This window comes from Macrotis lagotis, chromosome 8 (genome assembly GCF_037893015.1).
Source record: "Macrotis lagotis isolate mMagLag1 chromosome 8, bilby.v1.9.chrom.fasta, whole genome shotgun sequence".
Lineage (NCBI taxonomy): Eukaryota > Metazoa > Chordata > Mammalia > Peramelemorphia > Peramelidae > Macrotis > Macrotis lagotis.
The window spans coordinates 49256786-49279748 of NC_133665.1; the positions used below are offsets into that span (position 1 = coordinate 49256786).

Genomic DNA, 22963 nt, shown 5'->3' on the forward strand with positions numbered 1-22963 from the left:
AACATGGCCTCCTTTGCAGGCATCCTTTGATCAGGAAGCTGAATCAGTTGAGGGAGAGTCAACCTGAACTAGCCAAGCTACTGATTGATCAGGTGAGTATGAGAATGTCTTTCTGGAATGTCTTCAGTGCCTAGGGCATCTGCCGTCAAGAAAGAAACTCAATCTGACTTCTCTTTTCATGACCATTCTGGAGCTTTCCCAGCTTATCATAGAAATGCCTAAAAGGAAAGTTCATTATGTTCATGGAGCTATGACTGCTGTTGGGACATTAGTACTTTTCCTTTTAAATCACATTTTGAGAAATAGGATCTTCTCATGTTTTGCCTCAGGCAAGAGAATTTATTTGTATATTTCTTTATGTATTTAGTGCATTGTATTTTAATGGGACACATTTTTGTTGCCCTGCTGATTCAGAAAAGCCTAGCTCTCTTTTGCTGACATCTGAACCAAAGCCCTGAACCTACTTAAAGGTTGGGGATGGCCAGCCCAATGTGACTTTTTAATCTTTTTTTCAACTACACATCCATGTATATTTCTTCTTTCTCTTTGCTTTGCAGATATATGAGAATGCTATGATAGCAGCAGGACTGAATGACGATCCTAGACCAATGGTGGGCCGTCTTAATGAACTCCTCACCAAAGCACTTGAAAAACACTGACCACAGCTGAATTCGAAGGACAGAAATCACTTTCTGGCAAATTCTAATAGTCTTTTTAGAGACTGAATTCATTTTGAATTTATAAGACACCAGAGGATGTGCTCTTACTATAGATGGGGATCAAGAATGGTATTATGGACAATTTGTAGTCCTTCTGACCTCTGTAGTAAAAAGTAATAAGAAATCTTCCTGTTACACAAAAGCAAACCTGAACTGTGAAGGACTGGCTTACACAAAGGGAAATATCAGACATATAATCCTTTTTTGTCTTTTTTGAGGAAATTAAAGTGGTTTTATTTTTAAACCTATGTCCTTGTTCTTCCAGAAGGATAAAAGACTAAAATGATATTCTTTTGCTTTGCCCTGAATTCCCTTTGATTCATAAATATGCTAATGCTCATTTGGTTCTTACCTTTAAAGATAAGTAGATAGAGATAGTAGCAGTGAGATGGGAGATGGTACAGTGGACAAAGTATAGTATGGAGTCAGGAAGACCGATCTTGCTTAAGTTCAAATCTAGCTCAGACACTTACTAGCTGTGTGACCCTGGGCAAGTCTCTTAACCCCATTTACCTTTTTGCCTTTTCATTAAATAATAGGCAAATGACAAACCACTTCAGTATCTCTGCAAGATCCAGGTGGGATCATAGAGTCAGACATGACTGAAATGACTGAGCAGCAGCAGCAAGATGCAGAAACACAAGGATATTAGAACAATAGTAATGTCTTTGTGTTAAAGTGATATTTGTGATCTGCTAGCAGTAGAAAATAATTTTTGCAGGATGTAGTTCCTGTTTCTATAGAGTAACTGTAGTAGGCTAAAGCTGATTGGATGTCTGGTACCAGTATATGGTAAGCTTTTAGAAATGGCAGATGGGTCAGGGAGAGTACCAGGTTGCTTAAGGAGGAACAGACCAACCCAGCTCAGAAACAGTAGGTCAAAATTCCCACACCTAGTAGTGAACTTGTTCCCAAGAGTGGCTACTGTACTTCTAGTCAATCCAGTCTTCCTCTTTGTTTCTCCCTCTCCCCCCCCCCCCAAAAAAGGGAAATAAAACGTTTTGGGTTTCCCTGGAGGGGGAGTGGAATTTATATTGGGACATCCCTATAATCTCATCCAGTTCCCCTTCTGATTCATGGTATATATTTACAATATATCTTTCTGGGATTGTGTGTGCAGTCTATAGTCATGGAGTCCAATAAAGCCAATTGTGGCTATGTTAATAAATTTGTGATATATGTATATGTACACATTTGTGTACATATGCATAGAAACAAACACAAGTATAACTGTGGTTATATATTTTTGCTGATCTGAATGTCTACCTTTTTTTGTTTTGAGTGGTCTTTTTGTAAGGCAATGGGGTTAAATGACTTGCCCAAGGTCACACATCTAGGTAAGGATTATGTGATTGAGGCCAGATTTGAATTTAGGTCCTCCTGAATCCAGGGCCAGTTCTCTATCCTGGCTACTCTAACCAAATTGCAAATATGAACATCTAGCATCTCGACAAAGTGAGAAATCAGTTTTCTCAGAATGCTGAGGGCAGGAAAAGGTTTTATCTTGTTTTCATTTTTATAATCCTTCCATTAATTCCTCTTTTACATGGCTTTGTTCTGGTCTCAGCCAGAGCCGTAATTAGGAATCCTTTGCCTAGGGTAAGTCTCAGTGCTGCTCTGCCTGCCACTTGAAGACACTAAGGGCAAAGAATTGAGGGTTGTTTTGGGGGGAAAAAAATAAGAGCAGTCTCAGCTCACTCTCACCCCCACTCCCTTAATCCTGTCAGGCAAAATCCCAGTGATCCTGTGCTGGTAAAGCTTCATCCAAACAAGGCAAGAAGAAAGGGGAAGAGAGAGACTAGGAAAAAAAAAAGCTGCAAAAAATCAGATTAAAGGACTATTTCTGATCTAAAAGCTTTATTACATGATTCTATACTCACTTATAATTATGTTGGATTAAGACTTATACACAAGTGCATGTGAATTGAAAGATAAGCAAAATATATTGATGAGTACCATGAGACAAGGGTAGAGCAGACACACTGTGGAAGACACTTGGAACATCAACAAATATGAGTAGAATCCACTTTATGTGTGCAGACTACACCACTTTAATATGTGTTGAAGAATAGTAAATAATGAATGAAAAGGCATTGATTACACACTCTATTTCAATTACTATACTAAAAAGGGATAAGGAGAAACTGTCTGCCCTTACAGAGCTTATATTCTAATAGGAGAAGACAACATCCTGAGAGTAGGGAGTGGCCAGGATCAGGCTTTTTAATATTGATGGGTGAGGACTGCCATAGGATAGAGCATTATTCTTCCTAGGACAAGAGCTGTTAACTTTGATCAAGGGCTTTCCTAGACTCCATTTAGTCTTTATTTCCTTTAACAATTTAGAAATGGGTATTTTTAAGACCCTGACTCTGGGATAAGATATCATTTAAAATCTAGTCAACTTAATTGTCTCAGGTCCATGAAAGTAGTAGTTTTACTATAATTGGAAAATATGATTGGAAAAAAAATAAAATGTCCCTTTTCCCCCCAAATTGTAACTGTTGTTTTTTAGCTAAATCAGAGGGGATATTATCGTCTTGTGTCTTCAGCAACCGGTTTGTCTAAATCCATGAGAGGGGAGTGAAAGCAAAGAAAAGCATCAGCCATCATTCTCAGTTCTTGTGGTGACTTTGGCCATGGTTTTGACTACAGATGTTCATAAGTAGGGAAGTAGATGAAAACAGGAAGTCAGATTAATATGACCATCGAGGAGATTCAGGCTTACTTCAGTGTCAATTCCACAGGATAATGATCACTGATGGCTAGAGCCTAAACAAAAGAAAAACCATTTGGTGATTAGGGCTGTCCATCACTAGTGAGCACATACCACTGACAGATATGGAGCACCACTTTTCAATGCAGTGTTCTTAGTTTTGGTGGGGAGGAAAATGTTACAGATGTGATCTCATCCTCAAGAAACTTGTAATCTGGTTAAGGAGATGTGGCCTAAGTCTGGGAAAGATAGTAGATATTCTTCACAGTATATTCACAGTATGACTGATAAGGGCCAAATAAACAACAGCTCATCTTAACAGAGAAGAGAGAATTCCAGACCTGATTTAATAGGATCAGTAGTTTAGGGACTTGAAGAAATGAGTGGGACGAGGGAAGACATTTTATGGGAATAAAAAGGGATATGATGTGGTGGACCATGAAATATTGGGACAAGAAGCCTGAAGTTTTCTGAGTTGGAATGCAGAATAACATCAAATCCTTATTGTGGCATCATGTGAGAATTCATTTGGAGCAATGAGAGGAGGATTGTAATCTTAATGTATGAGAAGGTAGATACTGGGAATAGGGTAGTGATAGTATGAAAAGTAAAGGAATAGATATGAAAAACATTTCTAAGTACTGATGGGAATTCATTATAAAGAGATGAAAGATTATAAATCTGTATGGTTGATGATCTGCAAAGATAACTCGAGATCAGGATTTTAGTTCTAGAAGGGACTTTTAGGTCACTTGTCCAACCTCATTTGACAATCTAATTTGTGCAAGGTAATATGAGTGACAGAGTTGCCTAAGAGCCCAGGCTTCAGGCTCCACAAGGGTCACTGGGAGAGAAGAGTAGATCAGATTTCCTTGGAAGACTGCTAGGAAAAAAAAAAGCTGATCCTTGGGAACATTGTTTTTGGGAGGTTGAGGAGCTAGAGAAGGAACAATGAAGAGAAAGAAAAGTCTTCCCCCCCATAGATGGATGGAGCCACTTGAAGCTCCATCTTCCCTAGGCTTTTGGCACAAAGCTAGATGATCCTAAAGGAGGCTCTCGGCTCAGTGGAAGACAGCATTGAGATGTGAACACAAGGCCTAGTGTGGAAATAGGAAGCTGCAAATGTAGGAACTGGATCTGGTCTTAGTAGTTGTTGAGAGATTTGTTTCACTTTTGATTAATACCAGTTATTGAGGAAAAGAGCCTTTATAGGACACTTGTATGATAGGGAAATAGTTTATACTGAGCCAAATAATTAGTTGTCTTAACTGAAACTGCACAAACTGCTAAAAAAGAACATCACAGGCTCATGTTCAGTTAAATTTTAAAACCGGATAAAACAGGTGAGAAAAACTTACAAGTTGATAATTCAATTTGAATGCTTCTTGGAAATCAAATGTGGTGGCTGAGCCAGGCACGATGGCTCTTTGTAGATTAGTTCCAGAGACCACAATCCTGTAACATACACCAAGGTACAAAGGTCAAACCTTGAATTTCAGGATCATCATACCTGGCAATATCATTGCCCCAGACCCCTTCCCCTCCCCACCTTGTGCCTCAGTCTTATTGAGAGGAAACTGACTGCAAAGACAAGTGTTAATGCCATGGTCTGACCAGACCTCAGGCTGTAATATTCAAGGACCAGCTACATAGTACACCCAGTGGGGACCACTGTATAGTGGATCTGTACTAGAGGGCCAGGGGACCAGACCTGGAGCCCTGGATTGAGACCAAGGCTGGCCTCTTTATCTTTGGATTTGCAGAGAAAAGACAAAAATGAGAACTCCAGTTAGTCAGAAAATAGAAAATCTCCATGGAAGACTGAGGAAGCAACTTTCAGGATCCTAGAATGCCAGATGTGCAGAAAGCAAAGGGATAAAGTTTAGCACTAGAGAGTCAAAGCTTGCCCAGACAGGTAACCATCTTTATATCAGAATCCTTGAATTGCTACTAGTTCAGGAGGGTCTAGGAATTTGGCCACTGTCTTTATTTCTGCTTTCCCTTCATCTGTCCAGCTAGGATTAGCTTGGGTTAGACACCATTGTGAGACTGAATTCTCAGGATTACAGGAGCTGGTCGGATAAGAAAGGAGAAGGCAGTTGAAGACTTTTCTACACTGAAAATTTTTGTAAAGGAATTTTTAAGAGGACTGAGTGAAATGTGCAGAACCAGGAGAACATTGTACATATTAACAGCAACACTTGTGTGATGATCAACTATGATGGACTTAGCTCTTCTTAGCAGTTAATAATTCTAAAAGATTTGCAATGGAAATGCCATCCATATCCAGAGAAAGAACCATGGATTCTGAATGCAGATCACTTTTAAAAACTTATTTTATGTTTTTTCTTTTTCTCACATTTTTTCCTCTTTTCTGATTCAAAACATGACTACTCTGGAAATATGTTAAACATAATTGTAATGTATAACCTATTTCCCATTACTGTCATGGGGAGAGGGAAGGGGGGGGAGAGGGAAGGGGAGGGAGTAGAAAAATGTGGAATTAAAAAGAAAGATGATTGTTGAAAATTCTCTTTGCATGTAATTGGAAAAAATAAAATTTTTAAAAAGATTCAATAAAAAAGACAGAGGACTCTGAGTTTGTCACATCTCAACCTTCTCTCTCATACTTGGTGTAGAATGTTAGATAAAACTCTAGCTTTCCTTATTTTTTAATGCTGGACCTGAAGGAAGCAGCCTGATGCCCTAGAGGCAGAAATGAAATGGAGTGATTCAAAAAAGCTTAAAAATAATTTAAAAACTAGGGCAGCAAGGTGGTGCACTGGCCCTGAAGTCAGGGGGAACCGAGTTCAAATCCGACCTCAGAGACTTAATAATTACCTATCTGTTTGACCTTGGGCAAGTCACTTTAACCCCATTGCCTTGGGAAAAAACTCCAAAAAACAAAAACTATGTTCATTCTGTCATCAAGTTGTTATAAATATCATTTGGAAGAGATCTCAGAGATTGTCTTGTTCAACAGTCATTTTACAAAGCTGAGGCACGGCTATTCATGCAAAGTCACAGTTCAGGCCATCTAAAAATGTTCTGCATGCCTTTTCTCACCAGTACACAAGGGACAAAGGTTGTGGCTTATCCTGGGTCTCATGGCCTATACACGTAACATTTGAGCTGGACGGGACCTTCAAGATCACAGGATCTGACCACTTCATCTGACAAGTGAGGTCAGTGGGCCATGAGAGGGAAAGTGATTGGCTGAAGGTTACAGTCGTGAAAACAACAACAAAGATTAGTCAGTGGCACAGTCAGGGCCAGGGCCTGGGGATCTCTGTGCAAGCAGTAGTTATCCCTGACCAGGGCTTCCTACGTCATTCTTGTTTCTGCATGAAACAGGTATCTGAAAGCCCAGTTGCCCCAAAGCCTCTGAGGTGGTCTCTGACACACCTGAGCGAGCAACCCAGGGGCTGACTTTACCTATCATAAGCACAGGTAGTAGTGGTCACTGTGGTGTCTGCAGTATCAGGAATTAGCCACTGGAATGATGGGTTAGTGCGCAGCCGGATGGATGACCATTGGGAAGGGGTGACATAGGAGCAGCCAGCATTGAAGTCTCCCATGAACATAATGTCCTGTTGATCATAGTCTGCTGTTAGCCAGGAGGGCCCCATTTATTGATGGTAAACCCCAAGGTTGGACCTCAACTTTTTCTTTTGATTGCTGTAGAGAGGTTTCTATTGGTGGCACCTGGTATGTCTAGACTAGAACATCTTTTTTTTTTTTTTAGTTTTTTGCAAGGTAAATGGGGTTAAGTGGCTTGCCCAAGGCCACACAGCTAGGTCATTATTAAGTGTCTGAGGTCGGATTTGAACCCAGGCACTCCTGACTTCAAGGCCAGTGCTCTATCCACTGTGCCACCTAGCCGCACCTAGCCACCCCAAGACTAGAACATCTTTACAGCCACTAAGGATGATGAGGCCATGGTCTTGTGTCCCACCTCCATATAGTGGCAGTGATACCTCAGGTCTGTGGCCTATCTGCTTTGCTCATGTAGCTTCCATGAGTGGGATCAAGGAAACCAAAGGAGTGTCCAGTAGCCAGGACACAGCTGGGGTGGCCCTTGATTGGGCGAAGCTTGAGGATGGAAGGGAAGATCTATGGGGCAGTTCTTGTCCCAGAGAACCACTATTTTCTTTGCACCAACTCTGATGCCTTTAGGTTTTTTAAAATTTGACTTTTTTTCTTTTAAGTTTTAGAAAAACAGTTGAGACTGGGCAAATGAATCTGCTCCAGTTCCATAGGTGAAGGTAATGAAGCCCTGACCTTCCTCTGCCTTCTTCCCAAAGAATGATGGGGGGGGGAGTCGGATAGCAGTGATTCTAGTTTCTGTTTCCCTAGGTTAGGTTCTGAAGCTGAGGGCCTATCCACCATTGGACTTAAGGACACAGGACTGCATAAGAAGGATACCTTTCCCCTCTTTGCTCCACCAGTGTGAATAGCTATCCACTCGTTTATTTATAGCCATTGATACCATACCTATGTGGGCATCAGGACAGAGACAACAGGCATCAGGACAAGGCAGAATCAAAAACAGGATGTTAAGTGGGATAAATGTGAGGACCAGCATGGGTTCCCATCTCTCTGGGCTAGGAAACCTCCTCCAGTTCAGAGTAGCCCTTTCAATTCTCATCTTACAGAATTTCTGAGTATACTGAGGATTGAAAGGACTTGCCCAGGGTGGTGTAATAGAGATCTGGCCTCCAAGCGAGGAAAATCTGGTTCAAATCCTCTCAATGGGACAATAAACGCCCTCCCTTCCTCACCTCCCCCACCCGCGAGAGGAATGTGTGGTGTGGGTCTGGACCCTCTGGCTCGTACCTCTGTGCCCCAGTTTTCATTGACCTCTGTATAGACATCGTAGAGAGCATCAATCTCAGCTACAGCATCATTTGGGGCTGCGTGGAGAGGTATGATGACAAACTCTTTGATCTCTGAGGAAGTAGCAGCAGCATCTGGGTCAGGGCTTGTTTCTGTGGTCCAGCATCCCCGCCCCTCTTTCTGTGCCCCCCTCCCTATTCTCTTTCCCCACCACCCCTGCCCATTCCCAGCCTGGGGTAACAGCATGCTGAATCTGGTGAAAGGGTAGAAGGGAGGGTAAAGGGAGAGATGCAATGGGGGAAAGCTCTGAAAACAGGCTGCTCCCATCAGGGTGTGGGGAGATCCAGGAATAGCCTAGAGGAGATTGGCTTTGGGGACACCAGGTAAGTCTCCTTTGAATGCTTCTTGCCTGTAGTTGGGGAGGAGAATTTGACGATGATCGGCTCTCGGCTGAAGGTGTCGTTTCCACAGGGTTCACAGCCATCATCATAATAATAGCTGTCTAGGACAGACACCTTGTCGGGTCTGCAGGGAGAATTCAGGCAGTGAATGAGCTTAGGGGAGTGGTTTATGCTGTTTTCCCTAGCTGATTGATATAGAGTCCCCTGGAGGCAGAGGATGGTGGGGAAAGGATACAATGGGTAAATAGCTGAATTTCTCAGCTTCCAAAGTCAGATATGAACCTTTAGTCCTAATGCCTATTTTCTAAAGTGGCCCTTCTATAGATCTAAGGCTATTGATCAGGGATGCTCATATAAGGACATGGAAGCCTGTGAATCATTATTGATTGAATCCTGGCCTTGGAAGGTTAGGCCACTAATGGTGTCTGCAGATTATATCCTGTTTACCTTTTATCCTGGCTTTAGAGTCAGGTCTCAGTTACCCTGAATCTTCTAGTCTCTGAATTCTGCCCCTGCCCCTGCCCCTGCTGAGGTCATAAGCTTGTCTGTTAGCATCTATTTCTGACTCTGGCACATTCTTGATCTGATTCTTGATTGTTCATAGTTCTTAGTCCACCAGTTTCTCCCAGCTTCTCTAACAATAGAATCTTGTCTGGAGGAAGGAGAGAGGGTAGTAGCAGGGACTCTTTCATCTAGTTTCTCTGCTTATTGGTAGAATTCCACTTGACACAACCGACACTTGTTGTCGATTACCCTTTCACTCTGAGAGGTAAATGCTTTTGATGAAAGAATTCAATGTTCTTTAATTTTCATTCCGTGAGAAGCCATCTTTGCTTCCTTTCCCCAATATGGGGACATTACCTGAATACGAAGAGATAGCGTTCTTTATAAGTGTTCCTCCCTAGAGGCTCACTAACCACAAAATGATAGGCATTTGGTGAGTCTCTGTAAAGAAAAGAAAAATTAAACATGAAGTGACCTATGTGAAGATGGGCCCAATGATACCCCATTTCACTTAATTATACCTTCTACATTTTTTCTCTAGATGTTTCCCTGATGCTAGAGGGTCTGGTGGTCACTATATCTGGGATTAATGGAAAAAGAGCTTCTTCAAACTCTAAATATGATAAATATTTTTCACTGTAGACCTGTCTTATCATACCCCTTCTCAGCCTTATGTTCAGGGCCTTCAAACTGAGGTCTCTCTGGCAGCTCTCTTGACTTCCTGGGATGACTAATCATCATTTTTTCTGTATATGACAGTGCAGCACCACAACCTACCTATTGAGTTTATCCATCAGCTTCCCCACAGCAGTCAGATGGCTGTCTCTCACCTCCTGAACAAGGGCAATATCATATTGCTCTAGGATCTGCAAGTGGGGAAAGATTCAATACATTGACAAGTGAATTTCTGAATAGGAGAAGCTGGTAAACGTCTCCCTGTCCTGCAGGTGGCCTTTCCAAATCTCATCATCTCAACCAGTTTTTCCCTCTTTTGTAGCCATAGAGTTCTTTCCCAGTCTTTCTCATACTTCCCAGGTTCCCCACAATGACAAAGCCTGAAGGGCTCCCTGGTGTCAGATTTTTACTTTGTAAGGCTGTAAACCAAATTTTGTCTGTTAAGCTCCTGCAATTTCAGAGTACCTGTTAGTGAATGTATCAAAACCAGTACAAAACCATCACTCAATTTACTCAGTGGGCATACTGGATACTTCTCTATTTATAGTTCAATCTTCATACTTCTATATGCCAAAATAAATTCTATGTCTCTGTTTCATACCATTCACTTTGTTTTAGTTTATTACTTTCAAAACTGTCCTGCTTCTCTGTACTTCCTTCTGAATTTCCTTCTGTTTTCTTCTATACAGTTTTAAAATGTTTTCATAACTGTATCTTTTTGGTATCACTCTTATTAATCCTCCTTCCTAAAAAAACTCCCTCCTCAGTTAATGAGGAAAGAAGGGAATGGGGAGATTTCTTCATAATAGTTAAATGTAGTCAAGCAAAACAAAACAAAACAAAACAAAACAAAACAAAAGAAAAACAGCCAAAAACATAAAACCAAAAAAAACCCCACAACACTGTGGTCATGTCTAAAAATAGAAGTTTCTTTCAGCCCCTTGTGCTCATGGGGTAGGTAATATGCTTCCTCAGAGACCCTCTGGAGACATGGTGGTCCTCTGAGAATCTTGCTACCCTGGGACACATTAATCTTTGTGGGTCCCTGGGCTTCCCTGATTGCACTGTTAAAAATCCTTACTGGGTTTTGATAGCATTCCCCTTTATTTCCCTCAGACTTCTGACCAGCTCCTTGTGCAAATTTTGGATAGAATAAGTCACTGAAGTTTCTCCTTAGATTTCTTTTTAATTATTTGGTCTGATGCAAACTTCATGATTTCACAGGATTAGGTATAAGGGAGCTGAGTGGTCTGCCCACCCACTTCTATCCTTCTATCCCTCTATCCCCTCTTTCAGATAATCATCTTAGTGGGAGTTTCATGATTGCTTTAAAAATACACTAAAATGATATTCTGGTAAATGTTTAGCAACTTGTTCTCAGGAGAAAAATGAATGCAAGACACACTTTTAAGATCAATATGTATTAGTAAGCCCTGATGTTCACAATATTTCATAATGAAAATTTAGAAATCAGCGCAGAGCTCTAGCACTGTTCCTCAAGTCTTCAAGATTAGTTGTGGGGCACCTGAGCCACCTATGACTTACCTGCACAATATAGTTAGAGATGGTGACATTAGACATCTTGGTCTCGCCAAAGCTCCTGATATTGAAAGAGGCAATTCTTAGGCACAAAACCACTTGCAGCAGACAAGCCAGGGAGAGGAGTGATGCTTTTAGTTTCATAGTGGACATTCTGCAACAGGAAAGGCTCAGGCTCACAATACAAATTGATGAGTAGCAATAACACAGATGAGATATGGAAAAGAAGAAAAAGATATGATACTTTATTCTTCCATGGGATCCCAAACAGACAGGTGGCAGTCTGGACTCACCATATAGGGTAGTCTCTAAGATTATTCATTCTGAAGATCTGAGTTTGAATATTGACTTAAATACGTATTAGCTGTGTGATCCCAGACAAGACACCTTTTTGAGTTTTGGTTTCCTCATCTGGTAGATTGAGATAATAACAGGATCAACCTCAGGGCTGTTATGAGGATCAAATGAGTTAACATATTCTTCATTAAACAAATACTAAGTGTCTATAGAGAACTGCTTAATGAATTGTTAGCTCTCTAGCTGATTCTATAGAATTACAGTCAATTTTAGTTGTAAGGCACAAGAATAGGTTTTTAACTTTTTAAAAATTAATATTTTTTTAATTAATAAAAATCTCTACCTCCCTTCCTTCCCCAGTCTCCACTTCACTGAGAAAAAGAAAAATAAACACATTGTAAAACATGCTTGATCAAGCTAAATAAACTGCCTTATTGACTATGGCCAAAAAATTCATGTCTCTTTTTTCCACCTTGAGTCTGTTCCTCCTCTTTCAGGAGATAGATAGTTTGCTTCATCATTAGTCCTGTGAAATCACAGATGGTCATTGCATTGTTCAGAGTTCTTACATTTTTCAATGTAGTCTTTGAATTTAACAGACCCTTAAAAACTTCTCATCACTGAGCAAGATGAGCAGAACCAGAAAAAAACTGTACACCATAACAGCAACATGGGGTTGATGGTCACTCTTTTTTTTTTTTTGCAAGGCAATGGGGTTAAGTGGCTTGCCCAAGGCCACACAGCTAGGTCATTATTAAGTGTCTGAGACCGGATTTGAACCCAGGTACTTCTGACTCCAAGACTAGTGCTTTATCCACTGCGCCACCTAGCCGCCCCTGATGGTCACTCTTAATGGACTTGCTCATTGTATCAGTGCAACAATCAGGAACAATTTTGAGGTATCTGTGATGGAGAATGCCATCTGTATTCAGAGAAATAATTGAGGAGTTTGAACAAAGATCAAAAACTATTACCTTTAATTAAAAAAAAAAACTAGTTATCTTATTGTGTAATTTTGCTCTCTTATATTTTATTTTTTTCCTTATGGATATGATTTCTGGCTCATCACATTCAATTTGGATCAATGTATAGCATAGAAACAATGTAAAGACTAACAGACTGCCTTCTGTGGGGGGTGGAAAGTGAGCTTGGGGGAAAATTGTAAAATTCATAAATAAATAAATAAACAAACAAACAAAATAAATAAATAAATAGATTTTAAAACTCCAGCCTAGGAATTTATCATTAAGGTGGGGGGAGGGAAGGAAGTTCCTTCTCTCAGATTTTTTTTTTTATGTCTTTCTTGAGTCCCAAGGGGAAAATTTAAGATTCCTAGTCCTTCCACTATGTAATTTCTATCAACTTTCACAGTAACATCAATGCCTATAAAAGATTTGAAGTTCTATTTTACTACCAGGTCTAGAAAGAGAACATAAAAATAGAAGAGACTTTTGATGGAATGGAATAGAGAGGAAAGGATGCTGAATTTGCCTAGCATTCCTCAACTAGGTGGGGAGTGGGGATGAATACCTTTGACCTTTATAAGGAATGGGCTTTGGGGAAGGAGGGCATGGGGGACCATTACTTCTGACTCTGCCCACGAGGGGCAGTGACTCCTACAAATACCCTTTTCATGTCCCTTCCAAACCTCATTTTCAGACTCCTGATCCTCACCTGGATACCTGGGCTACTCTCCTCTTCACCCTCTTCTTTACCTTACTTAGATTCCCTATTTGCCAGGGTTTGACTTAAGAATAGAAAAATCATCTTTGAACAGTGAAGTAGCTTACAGGTCAAGAAATACAGTTTACACCCATTTAAAGCCTATATTTACAGTAACCCTCTGGCTCACATGCTGCTCACCGCCCCCCCCCCCCCCCAATGCTTATGCCACCAACTGAGAGGGAGAATATTTACGGATCCCTCCCTTCTCTCTCTGTCTCTCTGTCTCTCTCTCTCTTTAGTTTTTTTGCAAGGCAAATAGGGTTAAGTGGCTTGCCCAAGGCCACACAGCTAGGTAAATATTAAGTGTCTGAGACTGGATTTGAACCCAGGTACTTCTGACTCCAGGGCTGGTGCTTTATCCACTGCTCCACCTAGCCGCCCCCTTCCCTCCTCTTCCATGAACCCTACACTATGGCCTGGCACCTGCAATTGCAATGAAGAATTCAGCTATCTTCATTTCCAAAGATGTATCCATGATGGAAAGTAGCATCCAAGTAAGCAGGGGCTTCATCCTGCTTAGGGTATAGATTTTGGCTTGTCTCTAGGAGTTTGCAATCTACTCATAACAATAGTTTTTATGCTTTAGTACAAAGCAGAAAATTACAATTTAAAAATATATTTAGTCAAGTGAGTCTCAAGAAGAATATGAGAATATAGCTCCAGTTTTTCACCCAGTAAAGTACCCTGGAAAGAGGCACTTTTTCCAGGTCACTTCTATAGAATTATGTGGCACATGAAGAGTTAGCAGAAGGTGGGGTATGGGCTGGGAAGATGAGGTTACATAGAGGCAGCTTATCAACCTTCAACACAAATATGAGAAATTTTAGCTTTCCTAAAGAGATAAATGAAGAGGGTAATTATTCACTTGACTTGAAAAGAATTTTCACTTTACAGAGCATTGATTCCTGAATTCCCTTAAAATATGGATTTATAATGGTAAAACACATATAGGTTTTTCCAAAGCACATCTTTTGCATAAGGATAAAATGAGATATCCTATAAAGTGCTTTATAAATCCTAAAGTATTATATTAAATGCCAGCTATTACTATTAAAGTAAGATATGCTCATCAGTCTAACCTCTAGAAAGGAGTTATTTTTTTTTAAAGCTACATGTCTTGCTAGAGAGATAGCTTCATCTGCTCATAGGCAAGCAATTTCTAGGATATACAAAGATTTCATAAAATTGCATTTGGTTTACTGAGCAGTGTGGTACCATAGAAGAATCGATATTGTTGTCTCTGAAAAGAACTACTAGATTCTTCCTCTAAAACAATGAAATTGGTTTAGAAAATGACTTTTAAGGTCCCTTCTAAATTCTGGCATTTCTTCTGATCATCCCAACTGCCCCAGTGGACTGTAGACCAGAACTTGAAAGAAATAAGGTCTCACCTGAGATAGAGCTTCCAAAAGCACTGGCATAGGAGACCTCAGGAATTGGTGATAGTATTTTTCCCTTAGTATCAATGTACTTGGAAAAATTTTTTGCCAAAAAAAAAATTAGAAGGATAAGTGATTGAAAGAAACCTCAACCTGGCTTCTCATTTGCAGTTGTGAGAATTCTTCTTCTGCTCAGGGGTTTTAAATGTTTCAGCAGCCATGACCTTTTCTAAGGTGTATTTGTACATTGCGTCATTTCTGAGGATGAAGAACAATGACACTGTGTTGGTTTTTAAGTGGGGTTGCCTGCTGCTAAGGTGTATTTATTCTCAAGCCTAGACAGATTTTTAACCATAGCATTTCATATCATATTAGATAATAGTGTTTACATTTATTTAATTTTTATTTCTAAGACTTAACTCCAAAGATACAATACTAATATTTGAATCTAGGTCAAATGACACAAACCAGATATTCATTCAAAAAAATCAAATTTTTCCTTTTTAATTAGATTCTCTAGTTCCCTGGACCTCTTTTCTAGGAAGAATCTGGAATCCATAGTCTTTTCCTTACAATCCCAGATAGACCTTGGGCTGTTATGAATCTGACACTGTCAAAAATGAAATCAAATTGCCCATTCCATAGTCAAATAGTTCTTTTTTGTTGTTGTTGCTGCAAGGGAATGGGGTTAAGTGACTTGTCCAAGGTCACACAGCTAGGTAATTATTAAATGTCTGAGGTCACATTTGAACTCAAGTCCTCCTGATTCTAGGGCTGGTGCTCTATCCACTGCACAACCTAGCTGCCTCCATATAGTCAAAAAAGTTCTAATGTTTCCTGGAAAGTGCTTTTGATTGAACTTAAATCTGCTTTTTCCACTTATGGGAGGTGGTTCACCATTTCCCCTCCACCTAAAATATCCTTTCTGTCCATTTCTGCCTGTGTAAATCTTATCCAGCTTTCAAGGTCCAGATCAACTGTTAGGGGAAAATATTATTCAACTGACTTTTTTCTGCTTCCTTAGTCTAGGCTTGCATTCTGCTGATACTATTTTAAATTGAACCTGTTATTTCAATGGTTTGGAAACTCCCATGGAGCAAACTCCTGCTGATTCAGATCATCATCTTCTCTTGCAAATAATGGTCTCGGAAAGTGGCATGAGAAGAGTAGCAAGGTGGCCAGGTGGTTAGAGTAGCAGCCCTGGAATCAGGAGGACCTGAGTTCAAATCCAGTCTCCGACACTTAATGATTGCCTAGCTATGTGACCTTGGGAGAGTCATTTAACCCTATTGCCTTAAATTTTTTTTTTTAAATGGCAAGGGATTCAGAGAGTTAAAAATGACATGACCTAGGGCTAGGATAACCCATAAATATCTGAGGCAGCTGATACCTAGCTTTTGAGCTATCTCTCTTTATCTCTCTATCTCCACTGTGCCACCCCTACCTCTTACACTTTTGAGAGAGATCAGAATAATAAATAATAAATCCAATTCTTTTAGAGTTATTTCCAATCCCAGACATGGCAGGGATAATTATGAAAAGAGGTTGGAAGTTATTACCTAAGACTTGATTTGTTTAACTTTTGTCTTACCATTGGACTCATGACTCTGAAGGACATGACTTTGTGAAGCTGATGACTTTGTAAAGCTCTGAAATTTCCTAATTTTTCATCATTTTTTTTCAAAAAAGCTAAGATAATAAACTTTGTCTTTACAAAGTCTTCATTTGTGATTTCTTAAAATATAGCTTTGAAAAACAGACTTTGAAAAACCCACTGGAATCCAAATAGAATGACTTAAGTATTTCCTTAAACCCAAACCTCTCTGGCTTTCATTGATTGGGTTCCAGTCTCAATAACAAGTCCCAAGTCTTTCTGGCTCATGTTTGGGTTTTGATTACACTCAAGGTGAGTGTAAATTGCAATTGTTTTCTGTTCAGGTCAGAAACTTTGAGGAATTTCCCCTCCAGATTGATTATTTTATGATGACAAACTAGGCCAATCTTCTCAATTCTAACCTAGCCCTTAATCACTGATTGAGTACTGCCTCAGACAAACTGAGACCTGGGAAAGATCTTAATTTAAAAAGGTCAAGGTCATCCACTGCATCTTGGGCTATCATCACCAGTGGTCTTAACTCTAATGACTTTTAGGGGAGAGAGAGGCTGATGACTTTGCACAACTATACCTCACTTAAATCCAATTCATTTATAAGTCAAGTCACTTGCAAAGTGTTGTCATTGGTCCTCTTTGAGAACTAAGGACTAAAAGCAATCTTTAAAATAGCTCAGGATTTAGTCCCCCTTTAAGATTACTAGTTCCCTAAAGATCAACCAAGAATAATCTTTTTCTGATAAAAAGATCCTAAACTAGTATCCCCAAACTAAATCAGAGATGGAGAGGGTGCCCTATATACAACTTTGATGAAATGACTTTGCCTTTCTGGGCCTCGGTTTCTTTATCTGTAAAAGGAAGGGAATGGGCTAAATCAGTGGTGTCAAATTCAAACAGAAACTAAGACCCACTAATCTGCACATAATAATTCCAAAAGTCTGCATACTGACTTAATTTTAAAGCATTGTATTATCTATGTTTATTTTCTTTTAATTTGTTTTGTTAAATATTTTCCAATTACATTTTAACCTGGTTAGGACCACACTGGAAGGAAGGGGTGGTTGGACTGCAGTGGACCTGGGACATCCCTATACTAGAGCATCTCTAAAACTTGCAACTTTTCTTACTTTTTTTTCTCTCTGAGTAACTTGGCCTTTGGTATCCTACTCCCATTGTGCCTCCTACCCATATATTTGTTTTCATACTCAACTCAACTCCTTTCATTCTCTAGGCCCACTCTCCCTTTTCCCTTTTTTCTGCTTCAGGTTTCTAGGAGGCCCAGCTTAAAGCTTGGGAAGGAGCAGAGGGTCTTGCATTCTAGTCATCAGATAGGCATAAATAAGTAGAGATTTAGTGAGAAGAATCCTGCGAAAGGGCAATGACAACAGACTTTGGTTTGACTTGATCAAGGAGGAAGATAGGGGACATGAGAAGGGGACATTGTAGCTTCGGGTAGATGAGGGTGGGAGCAGTGAAGCAGTGGCTTGGTGAGGCTAGAGACAACACAGATTGCCAAGACGTTATGGAACACTAGCACTGTTAGCAAAAACCATGCTCAGTGGTGCTGACCCTGGCCAGCTGAGGGAAGACTGGCCTATACATGTTAAGAGACTATATTGGAAAGCATGCTGATGGGCTTGGAGTCAGCACAGGCTGAGGTCTGAATTCTGGCAGCCAGGTGGTATAGTCCTGGAAAAGCAGAGAGACCTGAGTTTGAATCCTGCCTCTCTGTGTGAGACCAGGCAAATCATTTAGTCTGTCTGTCTCAATTTCTTCATCAGTAAAATGGAAATAAGAGCACCTATGTCACAAGGTTGTTATGAGGATTAAATACGTAAAGTGTCTTGCAAACTTTAGCTACATACATATGCATATGTATATCTTTAGACTATATATAAATGTGTATATTTACATATATGTATATAGACATATAAATATATATTGTCATCATTAGCATCCTTGCTATAATACTTTCTTTTTTCTTAATTAGAGATTTTTCTTTTTTCTTAGAGATTTTACTTTTCATTAAAATATATATGAGGTATTTTAGTAAGTCACTTTACAGCTGAGCCTGTGACCCCATCTATGACATGAAAAGAATGACATTTGTCCACCTGTACCACAGAGTGGTTGTAGAACACTTCTCAGTGTGAGGAGTTAAAACTTGTAAGGGCAAATGGCTGTTCTGGAGAATGTACTTAATTAACCTGTAAGTATTATATAAATGTAAGTTGGATTTCTTACAGCGTGTTGCTTGTATGGTTTGCTTTGGCTAAAGGTTGGAGCCTGGGGGAGAAAAATCTGTCATGTGGATGATGGATCCTAGTCCAATTCTAATCCAGTGGCCCCAAGGTCAGACCAAGGGAATTTATATGAATCCCTGTCAACTAGGCTTGAGGTGAGTGGATGATCTAATTAGGACTACAAACAGATAAAAGTTAAATTAGAGACCTGAAACTTATTTAATCCTTAGGGATACCCTCAGCACTGTCCTGCTCTCCTTCTTCTCTTCCCCATCCCTTCCTCCCTCACTTTTAAGTAATAAAGGAGTGCTGACAGATTGTTCTGCTTGGCACACCAAACTCAGATTATTAGCCTGTTTTGCCTAAAAAAAATCTTTTGCAGTTGTAGAATGACTAAACAAATTATGCAACATGAATTTAATGGAATATTACAATACTATAAAAAAAGTATCAAGAATACAAAGGAACATGGGAAGACTTGAATGAACTGATGCAAAGTTAAGTAAACAATTAGGAAAACAATTTACACAACTATAGCATTTTAAGTGGAAAGAACAACAAAACAATCACACTGAATACTGTAAAACTATAATAATCAAGTTTGGACCCCCAAAAAGAGATTTGAGAAGACACCTCTGAACATTCTTTACCTTCTTTGCAGTTACAGGACTAAAGGTGGAACACTATGGTTGATGTTCATTAGTTTGTTGAACTTTCTTTTCCTCTTTTTCTTCTTTGAGAGAGAGAGAAGAATAGATTGATAAAAGAAAGCAATTTAAAAACACAAATTATTAACAAACAATAATAGATTCCTCATAAAACTAATTTTTTTATCCTTTTCGTAATAAAGTCATCTTGTCAGGAGGTCCAATAGTGATAGTTTTTTGTTTCTGTTAAAGGATTCTTGGTTATGTCTTGGATAAGCTGTCCTTTGCATTCAGGCCCTGTTAATAAGTACCAGGGGTGTGATGATGTGAGTGAACACATAAGAATTATGTGGGCAGCTGGGTCTAAAAGGGCAATTTATCAGATAAAATTGTTGTAGAAGTCAGGTGACTTAAAGGAAAAAAACCAGGTGATAGGAGAAAAAGCCACTGCCCAGGGCTGGGCTCCAACAGGTACCTCTAGCTGTCAGGTGGATAGAATGAAAGAGGACAGGGTGGGGTGGCTAGGTGGCACAGTGTCTAGAACACTGGCCTTGGAGTCAGGAGTACCTGAGTTCAAATCCAGCTTCAGACACTTAATAATTACCTAGCTGTGTGGCCTTGGGCAAGCCACTTAACCCCATTGCCTTGCAAAAACTAAAAGAGAGAGAGAGAGAGAGAGAGAGAGAGAGAGAGAGAGAGAGAGAGAGAGAGAGAGAGAGGCCAGGGGCAGTGTTTCTTCAGTTGGGAAATAGTTCTAAGATTGGCACCTACAAAAGGCCTGCAGAAACTACATAAGGATTTTGATAGTCCCTGCTCTTGTAAAACAAAACCTCCCTTGTATTTTGCCAAAGCCATATTAATACATACTGAGGCACCAAACTATGAGAAAACAAAGGAGAAGATTGACAACAAGAATGAAAAGAACAAGAACAAGAAGACAAAGATGACAGCATAAAGTATATCCAATAGAAAGGGAAATAAAAAAAATAAAGTCCCAGAAAACTAATGATGAAATTCAACCTCCTTCTCTCCTTCTCTCTCACATTTTATGCTGAGAAAGAGGATGAATTCAGAAAAATGAAGTCCCATTTTTTTAAATAGTGCTATTAAGTTATTTTGGCTATATTATCCACTAATAATCAAATCCTATTTTCTTTGATTCTCACCCCAGACTCTGTTAAGGAACCATCACAATTCAATGTATCATTTTATCTTGGGAATTCTCTCCTAAGCATGGACCATAGGGAGGAAAGTCAAACAAGCTATTCATTTTGAATGTAGCAATGGTGTGGAAGTGAAGCAGTAAGGTTCTGCCTACTTTTTTTTTTTTTTTTTTTTTTAGTTTTTTTGCAAGGCAAACGGGGCTAAGTGGCTTGCCCAAGGCCACACAGCTAGGTAATTATTGAGTGTCTGAGGTCACATTTGAACTCAGGTACTCCTGACTCCAAGGCGCCACCTAGCTGCCCTGAAGCAGTAAGATTCTGGCAGAGTTTAATCACATCTTACTAGCTCCCACTGTCTAGGCTACTTCTGTTCCTTCCTAGCTCCTCTTCTAGGTCATATTTTCTGTCACTGAACTCCATCTCTTTCAAGAAATGTTTCTTTTCTTTCAAACTGGCTTTAGGAAAGAAATTATAAATGGGGGTGGAATCACTATGTTGTCACCTCTGCAGTCTGGTCCAGTGTGTCACAAACTATTCATACCCAAACTGCTAATTTGTTCTCATTGTTTTGGAAAGTTGGAAAAATGAATCAGTGTTTCCCTTGTCCATGGCTCTGAGCCCCCACCCAGAGAAAAAATATTTCTTCTGAATTTATATATACATATATGTGTATATTGCAACTTCTCTCTCAATTGTCTTTTTTTTTTTTTTTACAAGGACACTCATGGATCAGTAGTTCAATGATTAACCTCATTTACTTTAGAAAAACAGTTTTTAAAACAGGAGAGAAACAAAATAAATATGCTCTTAAGAAATGGAACTTCACAATTTTGATGGATGCTCTCTTCTCAGCAGTTCAGAGAACTAGAACAACCCTGAGAGATCTGATATGGACAACACCATCCACATCTAGATGAAGAAAAACAAAACAAAACAAATTATAGAGTCTCCTGTCTGAAGTCCAGATTTTCTATTTGGCTCTGGTCTTTTCATCAGGAAAAGTTGGAAGTCTTCTATTTTGTTAAATGTCCATCTCTTCTCCTGGAAGAGAAGGCTCAGTTTTGCTGGATAGTGGATTCTTGGCTGCATTCTCAACTCCCTTGCTCTTCAGAATATCACATTCTAAGACCTTTGATCCCTTAATGTTGTTGCAACCAGGTCCTAAGTGATCCTCACTGTGGCTCCTTGGTATCTAAATTGTTTCTTTCTGGCTGCTTGCAGGATTTTCTCTTTTATCTGATAGTTTTGGAATTCAGCCACAATATTCCTTGGTGTTTTCATTTTGGGATTCCTTTCAGAGTGGATCAATATATTCTTTCAATAACTATTTTGCCCTCTAGTTCCATGATATCAGGGCAATTTTCCATCATTAAATCCTGTAATTTGAGTCCAGGCTTTTTTTTAAATCCTCAGTGTTTTCAAGAAGCCCAATGATTCTTAAGTTGTTTCTCCTGGATCTATTCTCAAGGGCAGTAGTTTTGCCAATAAGGTATTTTACATTTGCTTCTATTTTTTTGATTTTGTATAATATATTTGTATATTTTGGTTTTGTATAACAGATTCTTGTTGTCTCATGAAGCCATTAGTTTCCATGGGTTTCATTCTTTTTTTAAGAGAAGAATTTTCTTCCTTTTGCAACTCCTTTTCCTTTCCAATTGATAAATTCTATTTTTTTTTAGTTTTTGCAAGGCAATGGGGTTAAGTGGCTTGTCCAAGGCCACACAGCTAGGTAATTATTAAGTGTCTGAAACCAGATTTGAACCCAGGTACTCCTGACTCCAGGCCAGTGCTTTATCCACTGTGCCACCTTGCCAACCCCCCATTGAGATTTTGAGAGAATTATTTTCTTTTTGCATTTGTCTAATTGTATTTTCCAAGGATTGTTTTCTTGTTGCAAGGTGTTAATTTTCTCTTGAGCTTCTTTTTCCAATTTTTCCAATTGGTTTTTAAACTCTTTCCTGATTTCTTCTAGGAAGTCTTTCTGGGCTGGAGACCAATTCATATTCTCCTCAGAAGTTCTAGGGTAGGGCTGTTACTATGTTTGTTCTGGGAAGAGGGGCTGAAAGTATGGGGCCCATGGCCCTGGTCCTCCAGACCAGCTGAGTGGAGCAGATATTGATGTCCAGTCACACTCTGCAATTCTCTGTGCTGGAACTTGCCCTTCAGCCCCTCTGGAGCTCCCCCATCTGCTGTTTCCACAGCCAAAGCCTCCATGAATGATCTTAGGTTGGTTCTTGGACTTCACCCTGCTGCCCCTGGACTGGTTCTCTGCTTTCTGCCCCCAGTTTGCCCACGCTTCCCTGAGACAGACCTTATTGGGAGATGTTCTCCTAGGCTCTTTTTCTGGGTATTGTAGATCTAAATTCTGTTAAGAGGCTTGATTCGTAATAGTTCTGAGGGAAAGTCAGGAGACCTTATCACAGTGTCTGGCTTCTCTTCGCCATCTTGGCTGGAAGACCAAACTACAGAATCTGAATGAACACTATTCATTTTTAAAAAATTTCTTT

The 22963-nt window shown here is 39.7% G+C and overlaps 2 protein-coding genes across 4 annotated transcripts in view; one reads left to right on the forward strand and one right to left on the reverse strand.

The window, feature by feature from the left end:
* Positions 1 to 1027, forward strand: part of TRAP1 (TNF receptor associated protein 1) — an 81824-nt gene extending 80797 nt beyond the window's left edge. Inside the window, exons 17-18 of the mRNA XM_074196860.1 lie at positions 20 to 92; positions 558 to 1027. Coding sequence (XP_074052961.1) covers positions 20 to 92; positions 558 to 659 — 175 coding nt within the window. The 3' untranslated portion in view covers positions 660 to 1027. The remainder of the gene's footprint in view (positions 1 to 19; positions 93 to 557) is intronic.
* Positions 1028 to 2559: 1532 nt separating this feature from the next.
* DNASE1 (deoxyribonuclease 1) lies at positions 2560 to 19620 on the reverse strand. 3 transcript variants are annotated; one of them, XM_074196862.1, is made up of 10 exons: positions 19297 to 19620; positions 14804 to 15049; positions 11397 to 11544; positions 9954 to 10042; positions 9534 to 9617; positions 8681 to 8796; positions 8272 to 8384; positions 6871 to 7025; positions 4794 to 4890; positions 2560 to 3491 (listed from the first exon to the last, which is right to left on the reverse strand). In XM_074196862.1, exons 3-10 carry the CDS (start codon positions 11541 to 11543, stop codon positions 3444 to 3446), a joined length of 849 nt encoding a protein of 282 aa, XP_074052963.1. In that variant the 5' UTR covers position 11544; positions 14804 to 15049; positions 19297 to 19620; the 3' UTR covers positions 2560 to 3443. The 3 variants fall into 3 exon arrangements, with proteins under 3 accessions (XP_074052963.1, XP_074052964.1, XP_074052962.1); XM_074196863.1 differs by lacking the exon at positions 14804 to 15049 and having other exon boundaries at positions 11397 to 11565; XM_074196861.1 differs by lacking the exon at positions 14804 to 15049 and having other exon boundaries at positions 19297 to 19619.
* Positions 19621 to 22963: the final 3343 nt, after the last annotated feature.

What these genes read in the sequence shown, in the direction of transcription:
- DNASE1 (XM_074196863.1), bottom strand. Translation starts at nt 11,543, where the DNA reads ATGTCCACTATGAAACTAAAAGCATCACTCCTCTCCCTGGCTTGTCTG. An exon ending in ATTCTCCTCCCCAACTACAG is followed by an intron (nt 8,385 to 8,680) that starts GCAAGAAGCATT and finishes CTACTTCCTCAG; the next exon opens with AGATCAAAGAGTTTGTCATC. An exon ending in ACTACCTGTGCTTATGATAG is followed by an intron (nt 4,891 to 6,870) that starts GTAAAGTCAGCC and finishes TGTATGTTACAG; the next exon opens with GATTGTGGTCTCTGGAACTA.